Here is a 19949-nt window from a genome sequence, read left to right on the forward strand (position 1 = left end):
TGGCACCAGCAGGCGGGAGACCCCTCCCTCCTTGGTTTCTGTGGGAACTCCTATACCTCAGCAGGCAGGGTAGAGTGGACTCTACCCTCCAGGCAAGAGACATTTCCCAACTGGTTGTTGGAGGAGCTAGTACACTGCCCCAACCAAGGTACAGTGTATTCTGGCACCAGCAGGCGGGAGACCCCATGCACCTGGGTGTCTGTCGCCCCTTCAGGTGAAGAAATCTCCTACCTGGGAGTTAGGAGACCTCCTATACTGCCACAGCCAGGGTTGCAGGGTCTTGCCCCTCCAGGCGAGAGACTCCTCTGACCATGGTTCGTACAGGGGGCTCCTATGCAGCTGCAGCCAAGGTAACAGAGACTTGCCCCTCTAGGTGGGAGAACCCTTTCACCTGGATGTCTGAGGGAATTCATATACTTCCACATGCAGGGTGGAGGGGAATCTCTCCTCAGGGCAGGAGACCTCTCCCTCCTGGGTGTCTGGGAGAACTCCTATACCTCCGCAGGCAGGGTAGAGGAGATTCGCCCCTCCAGGCAGGAGATGCCTCCCAACCCTGTATCAGAGGAGCTAGTGCAAGGCTCCAACCAGGTTAGAGGGTACTCGTGCCCTTCCACCTAGGTGACTGGGGGATCTTGTATACCACCATAGCCATGTTGGAGGTGACTCACCTCTACAGGTGAAGACTCATCCCAACTGGGTGTTGAATGGAGCTCATATACCATTGCAGCCAGGGTAGAGGGGACTCACCCCTCCAGTCGGGAGATGCCTCCCAGGTGGGTGTCCTGGGAGCTCTTATATAGCACCAGCCAAAGTAGTGAGGACTCACCCCTCCAGGTGAAAGAACCCTCCCACTTGGTTGCTGGGGTGAGCTTGTATACCATCAAAGCCAGGGTCGAGGGGACTTGCCACTCCAGGCGGGAGACCCCTCCCTCCTGGGTGTCTGAGGAAGCTTGTATACCTCCACAGCTAGGGTAGAGGGCATTTGCCCCTCCAGGCAGGATAGCCTCCCACCTGGGTGTCAGGGGGCCATATTATACCACCATAGCCATGGTAGAGGGGACATGCCCCTCCAGGGTAGAGTCCCCTTTCACCTGGGTGTCCAGGGGAGCTTCTATACTGCAACAATAAGGTTAGGGGAAACTTAACCCTCCAGGCAGAAGAACCCGAACACCCAGGGTAGTGGGGACTCGCCCCTTCAGCAAGGAGACCCCTCCTAACTGGGTGTCACCAGGAGCTTGTATAACACCTTAGCCAGGGTAGAGGGTTTTTGCCCCTCCAGGCGGAAGACCCCTCTCACCAGGGTGTCAAGGGGAGTTCATATCCTGTAGCAGCCAGAGTAGAGGGGACTCGTCCCTCCATATTGGAGACCCCTCACACATGGGTATAGTGGAGGGCAGCTCGTATACCACCATAGGCAGGGGAGAGGGGAATCACCCCTCCTTGTCACAGAACCCCTCCCACCTGGGAGTAGAGGGAGCTCCTACACCACTGCAGCCAGGGTAGAAGGGACATGCACCTCCAGGGAGGAGACCCCTCCCACCTGGGTGTCTCTGAGAACTCCTATAGAGCAGCATCCAGGGGAGAACCAACTCGCCCCTCCAGGCGAGAGACCCCTCCCATCTTGATTCTATGGTAAGCTTGAATTCTGCCTTAGCCAGGGTAGAGGGTACTTGCCCCTCCAAGTGTGAGACCCCTCCAGCCTGGTATACAGGTATACAGGGCAGGTATACAGCTGCAGCCAGAGTAGCAGAGACTCACCTCTCCAGGAAGAAGACCCCTTTCATCTGGTTGTCAGGGGGAGCTCTTATACTGCTGCACCATTGTAGATTGGACTTGCCCCTCAAGGCAAGAGACCTCTTTCTCTTGGATGTGTGGGGGGGAGCTCCTATGTCTCCAAAGCCAGGGTGCAGGGGACTTGCTCCTCCAGACACTTAAAATCTGGGTGTCAGTGGGAGCTCCTATACCACCACAGGCAGGGTCCAGGGAATTCTACATTCCAGGTGGGAGTCTCCTCCCAACTGGGAGTCAGGAGAGCTCCTATACTGGAGTAGCCAGTGTATAGAGGACTCGCTCTTCCAGGTGGGAGACCTCTTCCACCTGGGTGTCTCAGAGAGCTTGTATTCTACCTTAGCCAGGGTAGCAGGGACTCGCCCCTCCAGGCAGCAGACCCTCTTCACCTTTTTGTCAAGGGGAGCTCTTATCTCATTAAAACCATTGTGGAGGGAACTTTCCCCTCATGGCAAGAGACCCCTCCCCCTGGGTGTGAGGGGGAGCTCCTATATCTCCAGAGCCAGGGTGGAGGGGACTTTATCCTGGAGGCATGAGACCCCTTCCACTTGGGTGTCTGTGGGAGCTCCTATACCTCCACAGGCAGTGTCCAGGGGACTCTACCCTCCAGGTGGGAGATTCCTCTCACCTGGGTGTCAGCAGAGCTCCTATACTGCAGTAGCCAGGTTTGAGGGGACTCGCCCCTCCAGATGGGAAACCCCTTCCACCTGGGTGTCTCAGGGAGCTTGTATACCACTTAGCCAAAATAGAGGCCACTTACCCCTCTAGATGGGATATCCTTCCCGCTTGGGTATCAAGGGGAGCTCATATACTATTGTAGCCAGGGTAGAGGGTACTTGCCACACCAGGCGAGAAACCCTCCCACCAGGGTGTCAGGGGGAGGTTGTATACTGCCCCATCCAGGGTAGAGGGGACTTGGCTCTCCAGGCAGAAGAACCCTCCTACCTTGGTGTCAAGGAAAGCTAGTATACCACTGCAGCCAGGGTAGAGTGTACTCGCTCCTTCAGGAGGGAGACCACTGCCATCTGGGTTTGGGAAGGGAGTAGTATACCACTGCAGCCAGGGTAGTGGGCACTAGCCCCTCTAGGCCGGTGACCCCTCCCACCTGGGTGTCAGAGAGAGCTCATATACATGGCAGAAAGGGAAGAGGGGAATTTCCCCTTCAGTTTGATTACCCCTCCCACCTGTGTGTGGGGGAGCTCACATGCTGTCACAGCCAGGTTAGAGGGAAGTCTCCCCTCCAGGAGGGGGACCCATCACACTTGGGTGTCTATGGGAGCTCATACACCACCAAAGCCAGGGTAGAGTGGACTCTCCCATTCAGGCAGGAGAACCCTTTCACCTGATGCCCTAGTGAGCTCCTATACCATTGCAGGAAGGGTATAAGGAACTCTACCCTCCAAGCGGGAGACTCCTCCCACCTCAGTTTCAGGGAAGCTCCTGTACCACAGCAGCCAGTATAGAGGGGAGTTGCCCCTTTACTGGGAGAGCACTCCCACCTGGGTGTATGGGGGAACTGTATACCTCAGCAGCCAAGTTAGAGGTGACTCAACCCACTGGGTGAAAGAACTCTCCAACCTGGGTGTCAAATGCAGCTCACATACCCCAGCAGCAAGGGTGGAGGCGACACACTCCTCCAGGATGGAGACACCTCCCACTTGGGAATGGGGGTAACTCCTATACGGCCTCAGCAGGGTAGAAGGGACTGACCCCTCTAGGCCAAAGACCCCTCCCACATAGGTGTCTGGCGAGAGGGGGTTCATATACAGCTGCAGCTTGGGTAGCAGCCACTAACCCCTCCAGGTGGGAGATCACTCCCTCCTGGGGGAAGGAGGGGGCATTTATACCCCTGCAGACAAGATTGAGGGGGTTTGACCCTTCAGATGGTAGACCCTCACACTTGAGTGGGGGAGAAGCTCATATACTTCTGCAGCCAGGATAGTGGGGACTGGTCCCTCAAGGCAGAAGAACCCTCCCACCTGGGTTTATTGGGGAGCTTGTATGCCACCCCTGGGATTCGCCTGTCCATGTGAAGACCACTCCCACCTGTGTGTGAGGGGGGAGGGGGCGCTTATATAGAGTCTTAGTCAGGGTAGAGAATATTTGCTCCTCCAGGCGTGAGACCCCTCCCACCTAGGTGTAGAGGGGATCTCCTATACCACTGCAGCCAGGGTAGAAGACTAGCCATTTCAGGTGGGAGACCCCTCCCACCTGGGTGTCTGAGGGAGCTAGTATACCTCCCCATCCAGGGTAGAGGGGACTCGCTGCTCCAGTCAGGAGACCCTTCCCACCTGTGTGTCAGCAGGATCTCCTATACTGCCACAGACAGGGTAAAAGAAACTTGCCCCTCCAGGTGTGAGACCCCTTCCACCTGGGTTTCTGAGGGAGCTCCTATACAACCGCAAGCAGTGTAGAGGGGACTCTACCCACCAAGCAGGAGAATCCTTATACCTGCTTGTAATGGGAACTCCTAACCTGCAGCAGCCAGGGTAGAGGGGGACTTGCCACTCCTGGCAAGGGACCCCTCCCACCTGGGTGTCAGAGGCAGATCTTATACACCTGCAGTCAAGATAGAGGGGACTAGTAACTACAGTCAGGAAACACCTCCCATAAGGGTGTGGAAGGTGGAGCACGTATACCTCTGCAGCTAGGTTACTGAGGACTTACTGCTCCAGGCAGGAGACTCCTCCCACCTGGGTTTCTTGGGGAGCTTGTATACCACCTTGGCCAGGATAGAGGGAACTTGCCTGTCCCTGCGGAAGATCACTCCCACCTGTGCGTAGGGGGATGCTTGTATAGCACCTTAGCCAGGGTAGAGAAGACTTGCCCCTCCAGGCGTGAGACCTCTCCCACCTGGGTGTGTGAGGGGGTTCCTATACCACTGCAGCCAGGGTAGAGGTGACTCCCCACTCCAAGCGAGAAACCCATCCAACCTGGGTGTCAGGGAAAGCTAGTATATCAGTGCAACCAGCATTAAGGGGACTTGCCCTTCAGGCAGGAGTACCCTCCCATCTGGGTGGGTGGGGGAGCTTGTATAACACAGCAGACTGAGTAGAGGGGACTTGACCCTCCAAGCTGGAGACCCCTCCCACCTGGGTGCCTGGGAGAGCTGGTATACCCCCTCAGCCAGGGTAGAAGGGAGTCACCCCTTTAGGAAGGAGACCCCTCCTACCTGGGTGTAAGGTGGAGCTGGTATACCACTGCATCCAGGAGAGAATGGAATCACCCACTCCCCTAGGTGGAAGTCCCCTCCCACCTAGGTGTCAGGTGGAGCACATATACCCCAGCAGCCAGGGTAGAGGCAACTCGCCCCTCCAGTTGAGAGACCCTTCCCACCTCGGTTTTGGGGGAGCTCCTGTACCTCTGCAACCAGCATAGAGGAGACTTGCACTTCCAGGCAGGAGAAGCCTCCCACCTGCATGTTGGACGGTGGGACTCATATACTGCCACAGCTAGGTTACCAGGGACTCCCCACGCCAGGAGGGACACCGCCCTTATCTGGGTGTTGGGGGAGCTTGCATAGCTCCATAGCCAGGGTAGAGGAGACTCGCCCATCCGGTTGTAGACCCTTCCCACCTTGTTGTGGGGGGAGCTGCTGAGTTCAGACCCAAAAGATTTGAAAGCATTGGGTCCAAAAGACACTTGCATATCCTGAGTTTGCAGAAACCCTGATACCCAGTATGACTGGGGACTAGGGAAAAATTATCTTAGTGGGGTGTGGGGGAGATAGAGCCAAAATTGGGGCAAAAGAGATGGTCTGAGTGGGGGAATTTAAAGGCCAAAGGATTTTAGAGAGTGTGGGGATTTTTCTTATTTTGGCTAAACTGTGTACATGATGTCATACAGGCTTGTAGAATTGTATTCTCTTCTGAGCCCTTTATTCTCAGGATTAGCAAATCACTAACTTTACTCAAATCCATCAGCATGCATCTGTCTATATATCTATACATCTGTCTATGTACCAGCCATCCCTCCTTCCACCCATCTGCCCATTTTCACTCCCATGCATCATGGATTTGTGTATTTACCCACCCATCTACCCATTCATCCAGCCATCTATTCAGACATACATACATCTTCCCATCAGTCCATGCATCCTCCCACCCATTTACCCATCCTTCCATTCATCCAGGGGCACTTGGCCACTTCACCACATCCCCAGCCCTGTTTTGTGTTTTATTTAGAGTCAAGATCTCAGTGAGTTGTTTAGCAACCTATTTTTCCTGATGCTGGCTTGAAAAAGCAATCCTCCTGTCTCAGCCTCCTGAGATGCTGGGATTAATGTCCTGCACCACCATGCTTGTACTTCTTATTTCCTCATTGGTCTGATAACAGGTTGGAGTCACCATTTGGGGTTATTTTCTCAGATCCATCACGATTATGCTCCCACCCACCTTGTTTGAAGCACAATGAAAAGGAGGGCTGGGGATATAGCTCAGTGCTAAAGTGCCCCCGCCCTCAATTCAATATCTACATGGGGGACAATAAATGCACCTGGAATTCAATTCTCAGCTCTGGGCAGCTATGTGCCCATGTTCCCACACTTTTTACACAAGAGCCCCCCTTGTCCATGGGCAATATTGTTAGGTAGAATGAATATGAGACACTGTGCAGGATGTGAAAGACTTCACAAAGTCCAACTTAAGAGAAGAGAATAAAATTGTATTTACTTTCCATTATGGGAGTTAATATGATAGGCTGTATTGGCCCCAAGTGGCAAATTTTTATGTTTTATATGTGAGCTTTCTGGCAGAGCTGAGCAGGGTTAATATTTCTTTCTGGTTTAACTATCAGTTAAAACCCAGGAAGCTGAGAGCGCTGGGTCAGCTTCTGGGGGTACGTTGCTTCTTAGGCAGGATGCAGATGGGCTTGTGGCTTTTCCTGAAAATGTTGGTGCATCTGAAACCTTGACATGGAAAGGGTAGAAAAGAGGGGGACTTTATACTGAGAGAAAATAATGAGGTCAGTCTGTGCAATAGAATGACATGTTTCAAGGGGCAAATGAGCTAGAGCTCACAGACATGTTATGAGACTACAGATGCCTGAAGCCTAACTTAATACAATTTTACATGTTATGATATTATTTGCATATCACCTATTGCAATAATAATACAATATTATTATTTTACAATAAATACAAACTCCTACATACAATTTTCCCTTTACATTCATGACAATGATTTCCCATTCTAGAAAATCTCAAAGCCCTTGTCAGCACCTGAACACAGGGTAAGGACAGGATTTCCTTGTGTCCCTTGTGTAGCTGCTCTGGTCAAAGTTAATTTCCTGCTTTCAATCAATACCTTTTCTTTTTTGCTTTTAGGGCAAACAGCTGACCAGACTTGTGGGATTAGCAGAGTCAGGTCTGTACATCAGAATTGATAATAGTAGAATGTAGACTATCTACATTGAGCACAAGGCACCCATTTTATTTCCGCTGCACATTGCTGTTTTAGAGGGTTGCCTGCCTCCCCCAACCCCACCCCTTTCTCTGCTGGGGATGGAACACTGAGCCACAGCCCCAACCTCAAATGTTTCCTTTTATAACTCAGGCTGCCTCCTCAAAGATCAGAGGCCAGGAGATAATGAGAATTACTAAAATAATTTTCAAATTGTTTCATTAGTAAATATCACATATATATATGATATCTTTAAAAAGTGTTTAAAAATTTGGAGAGTGTCTTTCTAATTTGCCTGAGGTCATATATATACACCCAGTGGGGCTTGACCTGTACCTCTGAGCTACATCCCCACCCTTTTAATTTTATTTTAAGAGAGGGTCTCTCGGGGCTGGGGTTTTACCTCAGTGGTAGATGCCTGCCTCACACACATGAGGCACTGAGTCCGATTCTCAGCACCACATAAAAAGAAATAAATATTGTACCATGTAAAACTTAAGAAAAATTTAAAAAAAAAAAAAGGGAGAGGGAGGGTCTCACTGCAGACACTGACCTGACCTTGGGCTCCTCCAGTCTCAGCCTCCCTGAGAAAATGTGCTTTGTTTTTGTGTTGAGGTTAAACTCAGGGCCTTGGCCATGCTCAGAAAGCACTCTATGGCTGAAGCATAGCTCAGTGATAATTTCACCTCTGTACCAGAGGCTAAACCAAGGCTTCCCACCTGGATTAGTTCCCAGCACAGCTGAAAAGCTCCGCCTGAAAAGGGCTGGGGCTAAGAATCTGTCACTCTGCCCAGTTTCACCTAGTGATTGGATGATGTTAGCTGTCAGTCACGATGCAGAGGCGGGCCTGGAGGCCATCCATCTGGGACGCTGGGGGAACTCTCCAATCAGTGCGCAGAGGGAGACGAAGGGCGGGCTTCTGCAATCTCGCAGGCTTTTCTTCCTCAGCGACTCTGCTCCTCATCCTTCTATCTGAGAGTTCTCTGCTCCAGGGTCTCAGGTGACTTTGAGCAGCCTGTGTTCCCCCCGCCCCCCCCCGCCACGGTCTCGGGGTCCTGGAGGTTCCGCGAGAGGACGCCGGGTCACCACAGAAGACAAAAATGGTGAGTTTGAGACCATGGATGAAGGTATGCGTCACCTGGTGTGCCTGTGAGCTGGGGAGCACTGCAGAGTCCCTGCTGGCCGGTGGCCCTGTCCCTTGGTCTCATGGGGTAAGCTGGGTTTTGGGTTTTTGAGGTGAGCTGCTGAATGTGGCAGAGTCCCTGCTGGAGGGTGACCCTGGACCCTGTCCCCTGGTTCCCTGAGTTTGGAACCCCGGCACAGGTCTCTGGTGTCCCCTTTGCTCCCTACTGGTGGCCCAACCCACTCTTCCCAACGTGTAGGAAGCAGGGCCACAAATGCACCTTGCTTCTCCCAGTGGAGCTCCTCTGGAGGCTGCTGTAGGTCCTCCAAATTGCAGGCACCTCCTGCCTTCTAAAACACCACCTTCCCTCCACCTCACAGTTTACCCAGACATTCATTCTTCCCACTGGGTTCAAATGGACACCGTCCGCTAATTGTCACTTTTCATCTAGTGAAATATTGGAAAGAATATTTCTTTTTTTTTTTTTTAATTGGGGATCCAAACTTGGGGAGCTTCATCAGCCATATCCCCAGCCTCCACTTTTACTGAATTTTGAGGTCTGCACCCACTTGTTGTGGAAGCTGGTCTCCAACTTGTGATCCTTCTGTTACTGCTGTTTACCAGTGATGAGTCCTTGCTTCCCCGAATGCTGAAGTATAACAGAGAAGTACACCAAGGCAAATGTAGAGTGGAAAGTAGAAGGTTTATTAAAGGGCAGTAGAAAAGACTTCTCCCTGCAGGAAGAAGGGGACCCAAAAGGTGGAATCCCTGTAAGGGGGAGGTCTTCCCTCTTTTATAGCTAAAGTCTTCTTTCTGCTTTCTCACACTTTGTTTCTCATTATGTTGCAGTGATAGGATGCAGGTGGGAAGGTCCAAAAAAGTGGGAGATAGGTGGGATGGAGGAGTAATCTGGGCAGGAAGGGCCTGGGGTGGCTTTTGGATTAGCACTTCCCTGTTTGCTGGGAGCTGTTTCATTAACAGTTCCTTAGAATAAATTCAGGCCTTGGGGACAATTTCAATTGCTGCTCTGGTTTCCAGGACTGCATTCTCTATAATGGCCTCTGTTTTATATATCATACACAATATTAGAACCAATTTGCCAAACTACCTATCTGTAAATCTGGCTTCTGCTTCAGCCTCCAAAGTTCCTGGGATTACAGGCCTATATCCAGGGAGCAAAACTGTGACTTATGCAGTCAAGGGGAGAAATAGAGAATGTCCCCACACTTCTGTCCCTTTCAATGCTTTATTCACTCAAACTACTCAATACAGTTTAACTGTATAGGTTCTTAATCAAGAAAACAACAATCCTTAATGTAGGCACTGCAATAGACATAATTCACAGCAAACAATTCTAGCTTAATTAATTCACAGCAAACAATTCTATATTCATTCTAAGCACTGCAAAACACACTTAATCATGACAGGCTAATGACAGACATTCCCTCTGCATGCTAAGTTCAAAGGTCTTAAGCCTTAGGCTTTGAGTCCAGCTGATGCACACTCACTCAGACCAAGGTGATTATGTCTGGAACCAAGGCAGGCTTTTCCTGGTGTAGCAAATGACCAGTTTAGGAGGAAGTTGTAGAGAGGAGTTCTACCTCTCACCAAGGTCCAGAGGAGGCGTAGAGTTTGAGAATGGTGAGAATCTCCCAGGGACTCAGGAAAGATGCCAAGTGATGGGATTTCAGGTGCTCAGCAGGCTCTCCAGCTTAAGTGTATCCTTGTTTCAGCTGGCTGAATTCCTGTTCATCAGCTTTATCATTTATACTAAATTTTGGGGCTTTTGATCACCCTTTCAATCCTTATCAGCTATCACTTTATTTCTCAGTGACATCATTTACCCTGGGGTCATCTCCACTATGATTTTCTTGCCTTTCCCTCTTATCAGGCAAGGACAGCCTGCCAGTGGCTTCACTCTCTTTATCAGGGTGAGGGGAAGTAACTTGTTTGAGGCCTTACTGGAGGGATCTGTGGATGTGCCTGGTGAAACTACAGGTCTTTTAAAATGAAGTTGCTTAGGCTCAGGCCTAAGGCCATTCTAACAAGGCATGTGCCACTATCCCTAGTAAGAAGAACACTTTTGAAAGCATTTGTTTTCTATTTGTGAGTATTATACTTGAGGGGAAAGAATAATCACTTAACAGTTCCCTGTGTTTGATCAAAATAATTACTTTAAAAGGAAAAAGGCATTTGTTTATAGAACCTAAGGATATCGAATCTTGGGTTATGTTCCAAGCCCCCCTGCCCCACTTTGACATAAATTATTTATTTACTTAAATTTGTTTTTATTAGTTATACATGGCACACGTAAATAGAGTGTAACTGCTCCTTTTTCTGGTTGTACTTGATGTGGATTCACACCAGTCCTGTAGTCATATATGCACATAGGATAATAGTGTTTAATTCATTCTTCTGTTCTTCATCCCCAGCTCTTTAAATTTTATTTTCAGATGGGGGTCTGGCTATTTTGCCCAGCCTGGCCTGTAAGTCCTCACCCTCCTGCTTCAGTTTCTCAAGCTGTTGACATTAAAGGCAATGGCAATCCCAGCTATGAAAAATAGTTCATTTTGATCCAAATATTAATTACCACATTCAGGAACATGGATTCAAGTGACCCTAAATGATGTATGTGTCCCACCCTGAAAGACAAGGATTGAACTCAGGGGCACTTAATCACTGAACCACAATCAGTCCTTTTTAAGTTGTATTTTGAGACATGCTCTCACCAATTTCCTAATGGCCTCTCTAAGTTGCTTAGGCTCACTTTGAATTTAGCAATCCTACCTTATCCTCTCAAGCTACTGGGATTACACTTGTGTGGCACTGTGCCTGGCCTACAAGAACTTTTATAAAAGAAACTGTATCACTACATATACAATTGCATTGGTAGGATCATCAGATTGGTGGGCTACAGAAAAAGAAAGGAAGAAAGAAAAAAGAATTTTTTTCTGTCTGTTGTTATTATATTCTTACTTTGGTAGATGGTGGGGACTAGATGTCTGATAAGGGTAGTGATATATTCTGAGAAATTTAATAGTTTTGAGAATTGTGGTCTGATACAGAAATTAAGATAATTGGCTATTAAAGGGCTTAAGATAGCCCAAGATAATTTTTGCTCTCCATACAGAACCCTGTCTTTTCACCCTCATGGTGGTCTGGTTAGCCAAGTCAAGTACTCTGAAGGTTCTTTGATGTAGATATAACTGTATAGAGAACTTGAGTTCACAGCTGTAAAAATCTTGTGCTCCTCTTTTTATCTTCCCTAGGTGTAAACACCATGTCAGATTTTTTGGGCAGAGGTTCCCTTTGGACGCCTCACAGGGTCCATATCCTCAGCCACTATTCTCTCCTGGAGCTGCCACAAGGTGCCCACAGCTGCCCTGCAGGGTGAACAGAATTTCAGGCCCTGGGTCAGCTCCTCCTAGAGGACAGCCTGAGGTGTGGGGTGCAGCCTCTCAGGGAAGCTGCTGGGGGCCCTGGGCTGAGGAATCTCCTGGAACAGGCCTCCTCTAGATAGCTACTTCCTTGGGACTTTTTTTTCCCAAGCTCTGTTCCCATTCCTTGGAGACAGGTGGACAGTCAGCCTGTGGATGCTGGTGCTGAGGGGCCAGGTCACCAGTGTGAAGGAGTGAAACCGCTCCCAGAGCATAAGGAACACCCACCTCAGTGCAGAGCTGTGCAAACCTGAAAAGTCTCATAGACTGGAGTCATGGTCTAGGTACTTGGAAGGGTGATCCTAGAGGCTTTCAGGAAGCAAGACCAGGAGTGGTCATGTTCCAGATGTCAGGGACCTTCTTTGCCCCCTTGAGCCTGAGACATGTGTGCTCTCTCAGCACCAGAGCCTGAGACATGTGTGCTCGCTCAGCACCAAAGCTTTCTGTGTATCACTTTGAAATGATCTGCTCACTTTTTTGAGGCCCAGGTTTATTTTTTTCAGAGCCAAATGGGATAGACTATTATTAAATAGGCAAGAAAGAAGTGGATTTTAAAAAGTTTAGTTACATTTCCATTGTTAAAAAATTACAGCCAGGTACACTGGTGCACACCTGTGATCCTTGCTGTTCCAGAGGCTGAGGCAGGAGGATTGCAAACTTGAGGATAGCTTAGCAACTTAGCCAGGCCTTATGTCTGGGGATATGACTTATCAGTAAAGTTTCTCTGGGTTTAATCTCTGATCCCAAACCAAAAAAAAAGGACAGAACAGAAAAACAAACAAACAAAAACATCTAATTTACCTTTTTGTATCCCTGAGTATGCATAGACAATTGGTGAGATTTGATTTTGTCTTTTCAGTGATTTCCAATTGAAATTCATGTCCTAGATCCCAAAATGCCACTTAAGATACAGAGCAACTCTGTCTACCATTATTGCTGCAGAAAATGAATCCATTTCTACAAAAATTGTGGTGGATAAATGTATGAATTTGTTTTTATGTAAATTAGTTACAGTTGTTGACAAGCTGATGAATTTGACAGGGGATGACAGTTAGTTGTTGACTTTGTTGTCTGGACTTGGCAGGTTCATGTTAGCTGTGTGTTTTTTGGTATCAGGAATGGAACCCAGATGTGCTTAGCCACTGAGCCACATCCCTGGCCCCTTTTAGATTCTTGCTTTTGAGACCATGTCTTGCTACATCACCTTGGGCCTCTGACCCCTGAACCACTGGCATTACAGATGTGCATCATCACACACGTCTTCATAAGAAGTTTTAAAGACAATTTTGGCAATACCTAAAATACCCAACTGTGATCATTTAATCACTGAATAATTTATCAGTGAAATAATAAATGACACCTGTTTTCTGAAAAGGAGAGATATATATGTCTAAGTAAGGTTGCTGATCCTCTCAAAAGCACTCCCACCATGTCACCTGATTCCTGTTCCCTCCAAATTACCTCCTCCTAGGGCCACCCATTTGAAAGCTGGTCTTTTAGCTTATGAAACTTGGGAGTAATATAAATCCTCTCTCTACTCTCTCTGTCCTGTACAATATTTTCACTGGTCTTTGATACAGTGTGCTATTTTCATTTTAGATATAGTTTTTCTTAAGTTCACCCCCCAAAATACAATAATCCATGCCCTTACTTTCACATAATTTACTGAAATGCTCTTTGTTTTTTCAAAGAGTGTAGATTATGGGAAAGTTCAATCTCTTTTGTAAGAAAGTGTGTTGTCTTTTCATTGATTTTTGTTGTCTTTCATTGTGTATGTTTTGTGTTATAATCTTTTTTATCACTCATTACATATAGATTTTTTTTTCTTCGTGTGTGTGTGTGTGTGTGTGTGTGTGTGTGTGTGTGTGTGTGTATGTGGACTGTTGGGGATTGAACCGAGGGCTATCAAGTTCTTACCACTGAGCCACTCTCCACCCCAAGAAAATTAGTATTGTAGACTTTTGTTTACTTATCTGCTTATGTATTGAGTGCTGAGATTGAAGCCAGGGACTTGCTCATGCTTATGTTGTCCTCAAAAAATGAATTTCAATTTGTGAACAGCATTTTGGAGGTGGGCAGGTGTTTTACTGGGGAATAAACCTACAGGCACTTGACAACTGAGCACATCTTCAGCCCTTCCTACTTATTTTGTACCTATTTATTTTTATTTTGCATAGTTGTAGATGGGCAGAATACCTTATTTTGTTAATTTTTCTGTGGTGCTAAGGATTATACCCAGTGCCTCATATATGCTAGCAAGTGCTCTGCCACTCAGCTACAATGCCAGTCCCCCCCATTTATAGTTGATGAAGGCCAAGAATCACAAAATTTCTGGGTGTCTTGCTAAATTCCTGAGAGAGCCTCCAACTTTTCGTTTCCCTGCCTTGACCTTCCTATTGGCTAAAATTGCAGGTGCACACCACCACACCAGCAGTTGAAGACTTATCATCCAATTTCTTTACAGATGGAAATAGTATTTAAAATCAGTTTCTTTGCTTTTGTCCATAGTTTTGAAATTTGTAACTATAACTCTTTTTCTTTGCTTTATTTTTTGCATTATTTTTTGGGAAAGGTATTCATTATGTAATATTGTTTTTTATGTTTATATTTGTTAAAGTTTATGGCATGGTAGTTCATTCACTTCCTTATTAAATCAATTTTGTTTTTCAGAGCAATTTTAAGCTTACTTAGTTTGTTAGTCAGTGTTCTCTAGAGGAACAGCATCAAGAAGAAGTATTATTATAAAAGGGGGCTTATAAAATTGGCCTACTTGACCTGAAGCTGGATGTCCACAGTGGCAGTCTGCAGCATGAGAGCTTGAGAAGTAGTAGCTGCAGAATCCAAGAGGCTGAAGCCTCAGAACAAGAGGGATCAATGGTGCTGCCCTAGTCCGGACTAAAGGTTCTGGAACCTCCTGGAGAATCACTGGCAAAGTCCACTTTGGGAGAGTGAAGAAGGCAGAGTCTGATATCCTCAGGCCATTGCAGCATCTATTGGAGAAGAAAGGGGCTTGCTCTGCTGCTACTTCCTTCTTCCAACTTTTGTTCCACCCATGACACTGTGCTATTGAATGGTGCTGCCTATACCTAAGGAGGTTCTCCAGTTTGGTTTGCTATCCCATATGTCAATCATTTGTAGATAGACCCTCATGGACACACCCAGAGGCTTCTTAATCACAGGTATCTCTTAATCCAATGGGGTTGACAATTCAAATGAGCCATTACACATATTATCAAATACCATTTCTCCACATTTTGCATTGATGTTGGATGCTTGTTAGTTACTGAATCAGTGTCCTACATTTTATTGAGTGGATGAAGCAACACCTTATCCTCAGCTGAAATCCATCCTTTATCTTGGGGTTCCTCCTCTGTGTGATGTGTTTTGTGTGTCACTTTACATAAAATGTCATACAGAAGAGTTTCAGTGCATCAATATTGTTGTCTTTTCCAGAATGTTCTTGACTTGGAATCTTACTGCACTTGGCCTTTCAGACTGGCTTCTCTCACTTACCAGTCTTTATTTAAGAGTGCTGTGTCTTTCCAGGCTGCAGACCTCATTTTCTGGGTGATGTTCTTTGGTGTGGTTAAACTGCAGCTTGTCCATTCAGCATTGAAAGGTGCATCTTCCATGCTTCTAGCTTTGGGCAGTTCTGGATATGCCTGCTGTAGTCACTGCTGAGAAGTTTTCTGTGCATAATTTTCACCTCATTTGCATAGACACCTGGGAATGTGGTGAATTAATTGTAGAGAGCACCATGTTTATTTTGTAAGAGCGTGACTGTCTTCCAGAGAGAGTGTTCTTCTCTCCATTCACATGAGCAAGGGAAGGGTTCTTGTTAATTCATGTTTTCACTGTCTTTTGGAGCTTTTGGTGTTTGGCATTTCACCACTCCAGTGAGTATCTGGTGGCAGCTCATTGTTCACTTTGAAGTTTCCTAATTATATGCTGGTGAACATCTTCTCACACATGTATTAACTGTGCCTATTTATTGAATGAGTGTCTTTCCCAATCTTTTTCCGACTTTCAAGTTGGTTGCTTATTTTTTTACTGAGTATTCTTCATGTACGTTGAATACCAACCAAGTGTCACTATGTGTTTTGACAATATTTTTTTCAGTTCTCCAGCATGTCTTCTCATTCTCTCAAGTACATCTTTTGAAAAACACAAACTTCATTTTGATCAAGTTCTATTTAAAAGTTTTTCACTCACAGATCATGTGTTTGATGTTGCATATGAAGCTGTCATGCCAGCTCAGATTTCTCTGTAAGTACTTCTTTGCTATTTTAGTGAAATTTGAAATTTTGCATTAGGTACTACAATGTATAGGCAATTTTTTGGTTCCAACAAGTGAATCTTGGGCCTCCTATGTGCCAAGCAGGTGCTTTGCTAGAGCTGCAGCCCCAGCTGTGTGTCCTACTTTGAGACTGAGGCTCCACTGGGAGCTCTGTGACATTTGTGTAATGAGAATGTTTTGTTTCTCTATATGTTAATTAATGTCCAGGTGCTTTGGCAACATTGTCCAAAAGAGTATATTTTCCATTGATTTTCCTTTGCTCCTTTGTCAAAGATCAGTGGAATATTTTTATACTTTGCCAAAAACCACTGTGTCTTGATGATTGAAGATTTTTAGTAGTTGTTAACCTCAGGTAGTGTTCATCCTGTGAATTGAGTGTTCATTACTGTGTTGGTTGTTCTGGATCTTTTGTTACTGAAAACATAACTTAAAAGATTTTTTATTGGGATTATATTGAATCCATGAATGAAATTGGTAAGAATTGATGCTAACACTGAGGCTTCCCATCTGTGAACATAAAGTATCTCCATATATTTTCCTTGTCTCTGATATTTTTATTAGAATTTAGCAGTTTTTGTCATACAGATTATTGTTAGATTTATGTATGAGTATTTCTCTTTTATTAGTGCTGTATAAGTGGTGTATGTTTGTTTTTCGTTTTATTTTGGTGCTGGGTGTTGGACTCAGGGCTGCTCTACCATTGAGGTACATTCCCAAAACTTTTAATTTTTTGTTTAGAAACAGAGTCTTGCTAAATTTCCCAGGGTGGACTCATAGCTGGGATCATCCTGCCTCGGCTCCCTGATTGGCAAGGACCACAGGCATGGCCTCCATGCCCAGCTTCATATTTATTATTTAGCTTTTTGTTGTGATGGATAATGTTAATTGGTTTTTCAATTCTGAATTGGCCTTGCATGTGTGCTGTGTTCCTGGGCCCTGCAGAGGCCGATGTGAGTGGATCTGGGCCACTGGGCTTGACTTTCCACAGTAGTATGCTGGTCCCTGGATAATGTTAACTGAGTTTTAAATTTGGAATCAGTCTTACAGAGCTGTAATAATTTCCTCTTGGCTGTGGTTATAATTCTTTTTATTTATTTTTGGATTCAATAAAATATTTTTTGATGAGGAATTTTACATGCATGATCATGAGAATCGTTCATCATTTTCTATTTAATACTTTTCTTTACGTAATTAATTTTGATAATATGGTAAAATATGCCATATAAAGAATTAGAATGTGGGCTGGGGTTTTGGCTCAGTGGTAGAGAACTTGTCTATCATGTACAAGGTCCTGGGTTCAATCCTTAGCACCAAATAAATAAATAGGATAAAGCTATTGTGTTCAACTACAACTAAAAAAATAAATATAAAAAGAAAGGAGGTTTTAACTCAATTTCTGTTGTCTGGAAATAACAGTAGAAAATTGGTGGCAGGTCTTAAGTGTCTCATGGAATCCTGTTTGAGATGTCTTCCCTTTCTTTTTTTTTGGAGGGGGGCGTGGGTAGTAATTATATATTTTTTAAATTTATGAAATATGTTTTAGTCTTTCACAATTAAAGGTATAATAAACTATATTTGTCTGCAGAATAGACGGATAAACTTTGCCACTTAGATTTCAGTTTGCCTGGACCATCATTGTTATCTGTCTCCAAGACACCTGCTGTCAGTCATTCTTTTTCCATGCTACGAAGAACAGCCCACTAAAGGCTTTCTCTTGGTCTCCTACCAACCCTCTGTTGATACTGTCCTGCTTCAAATGTCATGTGTCTTAAGTCCTTGGGCATGGTTCTTTGTGAGTGGGAGGGTCATGTTCTGGTAGGTGGTCCTTTTGGCTGTTCCACACTGGGCAGAAATCATAGCCTGCTTAGAGACCCACATGGAGTGGCCTGCTTCACAAGCAGTCAGCGTGGGATAGTTGAAGATTGTGGGCTGCAAACCTGCTGCTTTGATACACCCTGGAAGTGCTTGTGCCTGAGGTTTTCTTGTACCAGCTATGCTACGGGAACTAGGAATCTCTTTGATAACAGACCACCATTGTACATGTGGCCTATCTTTATCAAAGTGTCCTTGAGCAGAACGGTGGTATGTGTCTCATGACTGTACATTATCTGAGTGAGACATCTGCTGTTCAGAAGAGTTTGACAATCATTGGACGTTCATGGTTGCCATGAGGTTTGAGAAAGGATTTTCTGCTGTATGTTAAGAAAACTATTTTTCAAACCCATATAATTTTGTAAGGCTGTTGTTTGGAAAAGGTGACATCTTGGGGTCATCAACTTTTTTCAGGGACACTTGTCATCTTTCCACACACCCCATTCTGCTTTGACATTAACCACCAGAAATTATTATATTGTTGTCTTTATTAACCAATGTGTTTGATTACTAATTGGGTAAATTTGTTCTGCAGTAAAGCACCTGCAAACTTATAGTTGTCCTCAGTGTAATCACCCAAGTTGAGCTCAGTCCCTAGTGAACACATTGTGACAATCTGTATGGAAGATTGTCTAACTGTTGTCTATGAGGGAAACTCTTTAGTGACTCCATACTCTGAGGGTGTGAGTTGGGGCTCATTCTAGGCACTTCTTTAAGGATGGAACAATTGACTTTCAGAAGAAAACAGGAAATCAGTAAATACTATGTTGTCTATATTAACTGTGTAGGCCCAATGAGGCACTGTGGTTGGCAGGATCTCTCAAATGCTGAGTTTTGTGAATCCAGTGATTTCCTACTCAGTCAGCTTTCTTTTCTAAGGGTAAGTAATATGGAGAGTGCTAATATTAGCTCTCTACTGCACAGGAATTTTGTAAGGAGGTGATAGAGATACAATCAACAAATAAGATAAGTGTGACTTGGGAGCCCCTCTTACTTCCTGTGAACTCACCACAGGAAGGGTGTACAACACTCTAGTATTTACTTTGTGTGTGGCCCAATTCTACTGTTGGAGTGACTGTGAAGCATTAAATGCACTGAAAATTTCAATGACCAAATCATGGAATTAATCGGGAGGCCAGGGAATCATGTGAACATCATGCATGTTGAGTATAGATTTCTTATGCTGTCAAATCTCTCCTGGCCTCCACTACACATCTGTGGGATATTTTAAATCTCAGTGACCTTTGAGGATGTGGCTGTGAACTTCATGCATGAGGAGTGGGCTTTGCTGGATGCTTCCCAGAAGAACCTTTACAGAGATGTGATGCTGGAAGTCCTCAGAAACCTGGCATCTATAGGTAATAATTTGTGTATTGATTTAATTAGAGAATTTGTGTTAATTTTTTTTTATTCATGTAGAACATGAAAAGACAATCAGTTGGTGAATTATTGTAGCATAAAATGCACCTAGGATTTGAAAAATCATTTCTAGCTCTTAAAAATTTTAAATGATGTGGTTTGGCATTTTAGGAAACAAATGTGATGAGAAGAACTTTGAAGATCAGATCAAACATTCTGGAAGCAATGTAAGGTAATTGTACTCACAAGAGGAATCCTTGAGGGAATTTGAGAATGTCATATAATTTTTAAAACCAATGCAAGAAATTTGCACAACTTTAAATGGATTTATTCTCATAAGATTTTTTACCAGAAATATATACTTCACTGGGACTGGGGTTGTGTCTCAGTGGTTGAGAGCTTGCCTAGCATGCTTGAGGCACTAGGTTCTCTTCTCAGCACCACATTTAAGTCAATAAAGTCTATTGACAACTGAAATAAATTATATAATTTAACTGTAAAAGATATTCAGTCTTTTCAAAGTGCTTGACTTGCAGAAAGTATTATGAAATTGCATATGTGAATATCACTATTTGGATAATAACCATAGGCAAGCTGTGTTGCAAAGCATTGTTTCCTCTCAATCTCTTTGTTCTGGCAATTTGAACAAGTTTGAAAAACCTAGGCTTTACCTC

At 45.4% G+C, this 19949-nt stretch overlaps 1 protein-coding gene and 1 long non-coding RNA gene across 3 annotated transcripts in view; both read left to right on the forward strand.

The window, feature by feature from the left end:
• The window catches only part of LOC144367049 (uncharacterized), a 208620-nt gene that overhangs the window by 44891 nt on the left and 143780 nt on the right, over positions 1-19949 (forward strand). The window lies entirely within an intron of this gene.
• LOC144367404 (uncharacterized) overlaps positions 1-19949 on the forward strand; it is a 33777-nt gene that overhangs the window by 11192 nt on the left and 2636 nt on the right. Inside the window, exons 3-5 of one of the 2 annotated variants that reach the window (XR_013426761.1) lie at positions 7112-8290; positions 19155-19274; positions 19447-19507. Coding sequence is in view for 1 of the 2 variants with exons in the window: in XM_078023536.1 (XP_077879662.1) it covers positions 19155-19274; positions 19447-19507 (181 nt within the window). In the remaining variant the exon portion in view is untranslated. The remainder of the gene's footprint in view (positions 1-7111; positions 8291-19154; positions 19275-19446; positions 19508-19949) is intronic. The other variant, XM_078023536.1, reaches the window with a different exon arrangement.

The sequence above is a fragment of the Ictidomys tridecemlineatus genome, chromosome 10, assembly GCF_052094955.1.
Source record: "Ictidomys tridecemlineatus isolate mIctTri1 chromosome 10, mIctTri1.hap1, whole genome shotgun sequence".
NCBI classification, from domain to species: domain Eukaryota; kingdom Metazoa; phylum Chordata; class Mammalia; order Rodentia; family Sciuridae; genus Ictidomys; species Ictidomys tridecemlineatus.